Source organism: Mytilus galloprovincialis, chromosome 14, assembly GCF_965363235.1.
Source record: "Mytilus galloprovincialis chromosome 14, xbMytGall1.hap1.1, whole genome shotgun sequence".
Lineage (NCBI taxonomy): Eukaryota > Metazoa > Mollusca > Bivalvia > Mytilida > Mytilidae > Mytilus > Mytilus galloprovincialis.
The window spans coordinates 30,802,041-30,809,433 of NC_134851.1; the positions used below are offsets into that span (position 1 = coordinate 30,802,041).

Below are 7,393 nucleotides of genomic sequence, written 5' to 3' on the forward strand. Positions count from 1 at the left end.
TAACATATTTGCTCTTTAAATACGAGTTGAGTTGTCTGCTCTGTAATTTTACCGAACGTGTCTTTATCACGATTGTGACATTTTGACTCCGCGCTGGTTAATTGACATTTACAGCTTGTAGAGATACCTGCTATAGAAATACTTGTCAAAGCCATATCAAAGTCCGTCTCGTTACAGATATAAAGCATAAAACCAAATCCAGAAAAAATGACAAAGGATCAATTTTGTACATGTAATAGAAAAAAAAAGAATATGGGGTACCCATCCATGACACAAAATCGATATATGCGCAGAAAAAAAGCAAAGCAATAGTGGTTGTATTGTTCCTTTTAAAATTGTTATACGATGATGGCTGATGTACCCATATTTTGACTATTTTATTAATTGTGACTGTTTATTTAACGCATCATGTAAATGTAGCGGAATTTGATGAGACTGTTATTAAAGTGAGAGGGTTAGCGCTATAGAACCAGGTTTAATCCACCATTTTCTACATTTGAAAATGCCTGTACCAAGTCAGGAATATGACAGTTCTTGTCCATTCGTTTTTGATGCGTTTTGTTTTTTGATTTTGCCATGTGATTATGGACTTTCCAAATTGATTTTCCTCTGAGTTCAGTATTTTTGTGATTTTACTTTTTTCTTCATGGTTGCACTCAATGGTCCTATATATAGTACACACATATAATATAAGTGTATATCCCTGTATGTAATATATCGATTGGACCATTTAGTTCTTGTTCAATCAGAAGTATAAGTCTTACCACGTCTTCTTATTTTCATTAAGGGTGCGACAAACAAAACTATACACACGTTTTATACAAATGACAATTTTTCAATCATACTGAGTCTATAAATGTTGTCATGAGACAGAATTAATTAAGATATGCAAAATTTACCAGCAAGTTAAGAAATGATTGAACACGAATAAGATTAATTAAATGGTACACGTGATATGAAATTGAATGGGCGGCGATGTAAACAGTATCGTCTTTTTTGCATTACCGGATTCCGCTTAAAGTATATTCAATTTTCATGTTTTACATTATTTTCGAGTAACATTGGAAGAATACACAAGACCTTCTTTTCACGTCATTTAAAGAAGAAAACTCAACACTTCGAACATATTTCTTTACAGAAATTACAGAAACCGATGCCGAAAATGAAAAATTAGCTATTCTACAAAAAGATGCAGTATACAGTCATTTAAATTCATCAACTCGGTTACGAAGACGTCGGGCTAGAAATATGGATGCTGAAAAGGACGGGTATTTTCTGTTTTCATATTTCTTTTTTTTATATACTTTTATATCCTTTTTTTTTTAAATATTCGTAAACATCATTCCAAGTTTTGTTTCCCATTATTTTAGGGATATTTATATAAATAGTTATAATACATATACATGTATATATAGTGTCTAAAAATAACAACAATCAACATTCAATCTATCTAGGTGTTGATCAGTTTGTAAATAAACTGATGCAGTTACTAAATTGAATTATATAAGTGTCTAAGAATGTAACTTTAACACTAATGAGTGTTATAAAATTAGGTGTTATATTTTATATATTATTCACGCAATATGTCGCTAAACAAATTAGCTTCATCGGGCGTGTGCATCTATCTAGGTGAAATCGGATGCATGACAAAAAATATCTTTGTAGCTTGAGCTACACAAAAGTTTAACATATTGATTAATGATCTGTATAAAACAATTTTTTGCCGTTTATTGTACATAAATATTTTTTTCAAAAATAAAACAAATAGTTGTTTTAGTTAAATAGAAGTAAAATTGATAAGTTATTCCTTTGGTTTCGGGTAGAACTGTTTTTCATCCCTCTCATTAAGTCCATCAGGTTCAAGAGTACGTAGCTGATGCATCAAGAACCTTTCTCTCTTTTTTCTCATTTCTGAGTCCCAATTTTGGTTTACCTCAATTATTTGAAAGGTGATATTTTCAAAAGTATGTCCTGTTCTTAAGAGGTGTCTCGTAATTGGACAGTTTCTTCCTTTTGTATAACACGACCGATGATTGTTTAGTATGATGTTGAATGTGGTTTCTGTTTCACCAACATACTGCAGCTTGCAAGTTCCACAAGTAAGAATATAAATACTATTTTCCGTTTTGCAATTAGATGTAACATAGATGTTGTATCGCTGCTTTGTTACTGTGCTGCTGAAAGAGTGGTCAGTGTTGGCGGCTTTACAGCACTTACAGTTCCTTCTACCGCATTGTTTGTAACACCCAAATTTTGAAGTTTCTTGTTTCTTTACTTTTGATGTCACAAGTATGTTTTTGAGATTTTTGGGTCTGCGATAGGCAATAAGAGGAGGTGATGGAAAAATTTCTTTTAAGGAAGAGTTATTTTCGATTAGACGCCAGTGCTTTCGGATAGATGAAATATTTGTCAAATCGGGATGGAAGGTTACAACAAACGGAATTCTATCTGCACGGGTCGCCTTATTTTTGTATTCCATGAGGCTAGCTCGATCTTTTTCTTTAGCTTTATCGAAAGCGTCAGTGATGTTTTTGGTTTTATATCCTCTTGATTTCAGCTGTGTTTTTAGTTGTCCCAAACGATAGTTAAGTTTAGATTCAGAGGAGCAAATTCGCTTTAGTCTGATGGCTTCGCTGTAAGGTATACTCCTGGAGCAGTGTTTCGGGTGACAACTTTTTGGAGAAAGGAACTGGTGTTTATCAGTTTTCTTTGTGTGGAGGTCAGTTATCATGACCCCGTTTTTTACAAATGTGGTGGTGTCGAGAAAAGCAATTTTCTCGCTTGAAAATTCAGACGTAAATTTAATTGAGTGATGGAACTGATTACAATGATCTAAGAAATCTTGCAAATGTTCTGCAGTATCGTTCCATTTCATGTCAATATCATCAATAAAACGGAGCCATGACAAAGGTTTGTATGGCACACTCAAAAGGATGCGTTCTTCGAAATCCCCCATAAAAATGTTGGCAAAAGAAGGTGCCATTTTTGTTCCCATACTAGTTCCGTCAATCTGTAAAAAAGTGCTTGTCGTTGAAAATAAAGTTGTTATTTTCAAGAAATAGCTTGAGCAATTGAACTAGACAGTCAGTTTGGGGATGTTTATCCTTTCGAGTATTCCATACTTTTTCACACGCGGCTATTCCTTCATCTTTTGGAATATTTGTGTATAAAGAACACACATCCATTGAAACCAAAATTGTGTTGTTGGGTAAAGGACTTAAGGAATTCATTTTCTTCAAATAGTCAGTCGTATCTTGAATATGAGATGGTAGTTGTTGAACATGTGGTCTGAGATGGTAATCAACAAATTCTGAAATTTTTTCGGTGGGGTGGCCATTAGCTGATACTATAGGTTTCCCTGGAATCCCTTCTTTGTGAAGTTTTGGAAGTAAGTAAAATCGACCGACTGTGCACGTTTCGTCTGGGCGTAGATAATCGTACGTATCGTCATCAATTTGTTTATCTTTATTCATTTCTGAGAGGGCATCATTAATTTTTTTGCTGATTTCTTTTGTTGGATCACATGTTAGTTCTTTATAAAATTTAGCGTTTGAGAGTTGACGATTTCCTTCTTCGATGTAGTCTGCCTTGTTCATCACTACAACGGCACTTCCTTTGTCAGCTTGTTTGATAACAATTTCGTCACGGTCTTTTAAGTTAATCATGGCTTGACTTTCTGACTTTGAAATAATTCTGACTTGTTTACCACTTATTGAAGATCTGACCTCAGCTTTGACTGATGTAATGAATGATTCCAAATTGTCGTTTTTGCTTTTAGGGGGATTCCATGTACTTTTCTTTTTAAATTTTGGGATGCATATGTCTCCTTCATCACTCTCATAATCAGATTCATTCATTCCGGCTTCTTTTAAATTTTTCTTCTGTTGTCTATTGAAATGTTCTTTCAACCGGAGACGCCTGGCAAATGCTTCTACATCTGTCTCAAGTTGTAAATTGTTGACGGTTGCTGGAGCTGGACAAAAATTAAGGCCTTTACTCAATAGTTTTTCCTCAGAGGTAGTTAGTTCTATTGATGACAGATTTACAACTAACTTATCTTGAACTGCGTGTTTCTGTTTTTTAAAACGTCTTTTCCTCGTTTGTTTTGATTTACTCTCTTTTAACAAGTTTAAAATTGGATCTTCTTTAAAAACGGAACTTTGTTGGTTTAAACGGTCTCGTTTGAATTTTTTATTTTGTTCAGCTTTGAAATTTTGTTTCTCTATTCTTTTAATGTCGAATAGTCGTCTTTGAAGTCCATGTCTTCTGGAGTAACAGACAGAGATGTTTTAATATATGTTTCATTTATCTCCGAATTAATTTGTTTGTAGCCGTAGATGGAAAAGGAGAGTAAGAGTTGAAGAAGTCGTAATGAACAATTGAATAAAATATCGTCCCAACGTTTCATAAATCTGATGGACTTGACGCCTGGTGTCTGAGGCGTTAATTTAATATTTAAACCTTTTGGTATTGTGTTGTTATCTATGTACGATTTAAGATTAGAAGCATGATGTTCAAGCTGTATTTTCTTTTTCGTTAAACTTCAAACATCGGAATTTAGGAATCTGATAAACGATTAAAGGAGAGATGAATAGCGAATGCAACATTGTTTTCTTTCATGCGACCAATTTTAAAAAGTAAAAGTATAAATGAAGCATTTGTTTTTAAAATTAAAGATGCACGTTTGTCGAACTTTTAGTATTAGTTATTTTCCAATTGTTTTTGTCATGTTTCAGGTTTGAAGCTAGTTATGAAAAAGACACAGATCTAAGCTTGCAAGAACAAATAAATGTTTTGTCGTCTGACGTAGATCTAATTCTGAAGACTGTAAAACAGATAATGACAACAAAACAGAATGTATTGATAGTAGAGGTTCCGAGGGGTATACATAGTGAAAATATAAACAAATGAAAGCATCGATAGGGCCTCGTCAAACCTCACTAAACATGACATATACACAAATGATTAGATGCAAATCAGAAAATCTAGCAGAAGCTGAACAATGAGAGTCTTCATTCCATTCAGATTGGTATCGGTGCTTTACTTTTAAGATTGTCACTATCAGTATTCTGTTAAATGAGGGTCAGTATCGGTAGATTTGCATCCAGAGTTTTTCATAAAACCCAAGGTTATATGTAGAAAGGGACTCCAATTCTTTTTATTTTATTACTGATTCTTGCTGATATATTCGTTTGAATATATAATATTTATGTATTTAAGTGGAATTTTAAGATATCGATTCATCAATACATTAACTGTTGGTAACTGTTCCTCTAATTGTGATATTTTTACCTATTATGTCTGTTTGTTTTGTTCACACATCGTTGTAAATATAATAGAATGTAATGCGACTGTCATATAGGTGAAAGGTTTAGCTAGCTATAAAACAATTTAAACCACCATTTTCTACATAAAAAAATGCCTGTACCAAGTCAGGAATATGACAGTTGTTATCCCTTCGTTTGATGTATTTGATCTTTTCATTTTGCCATTTGATTATGGACTTTCCTTTTTAAATTGTCTTCGGATTTCGGAATTTTTGTTATTTTACTTTTGTTTTGGTATACAATATGTAGGTGTAAATTTAAGATCAATATTCAATCTTATAACGGTTAATCGCAGCTTTAATGATATCAAAGATGTAAATGTATTCCGAAATATTAATTGGTTTATTGTAGTGTTGTCAATGGTTAACCAGTTAACCGGTTAATCGGTCGAACGACCGAATACCGAATACCAAAACCGTTAACCGGTTAACAGGACTTTTTTTCAAATTTTGACAGATTTTATATAAATTTGTATTGAAATCATTAAATAGTTAGGTTTAATTTAGAAATTGTCGTCTTGGTAATTAATTTGACAGATCAATTGTCCAGTAAATTGATTGCTATTGTTAATCCTATACACATAAAATTGATTAATTAATTATAACTTGTCTCTCCGGTCGGGGCAGGATCTTAAAGAAACATAATTAGTATATATGTTTTTTTAACAGTAACTCTAAATCAGTGATGCGATTAAATTATACGATTTACTTCATTATTTCGTTTCTGATCTAATAGTGTGTAAACCTTCACCTAAATGTACAACCTCCGTCTCGCAAAGCTTAGTCTTACTTTAAATGAATTGCTAACTAAAAAAATGTATAATGCTAACCAATTTGAATGTACTAAATGTATACGTGATAGTACGAGTAACATGCAAACAAAGTAAAGAAACGGTGTCCTATAGTTGTGAATTTCTGTGTCATTTTAATCTCTTTGCGGAGAATTGTCTCATTCGCAATCATCTTCTTTTTTTTATAATTAATCATTTCAATTGAAACACCCCACATCATTTTCGGAGTCAACAAATGAAAGGAAAGAGTTATCAGTTTCAGACATTTTCAATTCTACGAGATCAAGAAGGTTTTTCTATTTTTCTGAAGTTGGTACAAACGCTATAGTTGATACTTTTATTAAAAGTCAAACTTCGACAGGGATCCTCACACACAAGCCTTATAACAAAGAGGACAAACTTCAATTCTAAAAGCGTAAATTTATGATTTGGATGAAAGGTTGTCAAATTAACACTCATACCACATGTGGTATTGATAAGGCTTTCAAGCACCAACTCAAACTACCGGCTAACCAGTTAATCGGTCGAACGATTATCCGAGTAACCGGTTAGGCAAAAGTGTACGATTTGACAACACTAGTTTATTGTATTACGTTTTTCATTAACAGTTAGTTTAAACGTGCTATCTTTAAAAACTTACTTTTAATTCTTTTTTGTATGTAATTTTTGGTATTTCTTAACGATCCGACGCCCTTTTAGAAATGACTGTATAACGTGTAAATAATATAATATTGTAAAATGTTGATTGTGTAAAAAAGTTTTATGAATTCAAACAGACGTTTTACAGGTTAAAGGTAATACGTATACGTCCGTATATACAAAAATGTTTTACCTTGATCGTTTAACAGGTCGAACAAAGGCAGTAATTACTTTTAGTTAATCAAAATCTCGAAATAGTAAATTCTAATAAACATGAAATACGCATTCTTAATCAGCCAACAGAAGATTTTATCTTCGAAAGATTTGAATGAAAATATATCAAGTTATTATACCATTATCTCCACGTGTTGTTTTCTGACTTACCCTTTTTCTGTTTGTTTATATTCAAAATGTGTATGACCTTTTATGAATCGTAATTTAAGAAAATTATAAATCATTTTGTTTGATTAATTTCAAATCGAATATTCGTCTAGGAAACCAAAACCATTTAGTTGAGCATTTTTATTGTTAAAAAGGGCTTTAAGTAAGGTATTTGCATTTTATCATTTCTGTACCTTTACTTTGTAATTATGTAGTTTTACCTTAACCGTGTTATATTTTAATGTTAATATTTTAC

General features: G+C 32.3%; 1 protein-coding gene across 2 annotated transcripts in view; it reads left to right on the plus strand.

Annotated features, from left to right (window-relative positions):
- Positions 1–7,393, plus strand: part of LOC143058518 (transient receptor potential cation channel subfamily M member-like 2) — a 47,188-nt gene extending 39,795 nt beyond the window's left edge. For both annotated transcript variants that reach the window (XM_076232026.1, XM_076232025.1), the window contains exons 23-24: positions 1,139–1,268; positions 4,737–7,393. In XM_076232026.1, the coding sequence (XP_076088141.1) occupies positions 1,139–1,268; positions 4,737–4,911 (305 nt within the window). In that variant the 3' untranslated portion in view covers positions 4,912–7,393. The remainder of the gene's footprint in view (positions 1–1,138; positions 1,269–4,736) is intronic.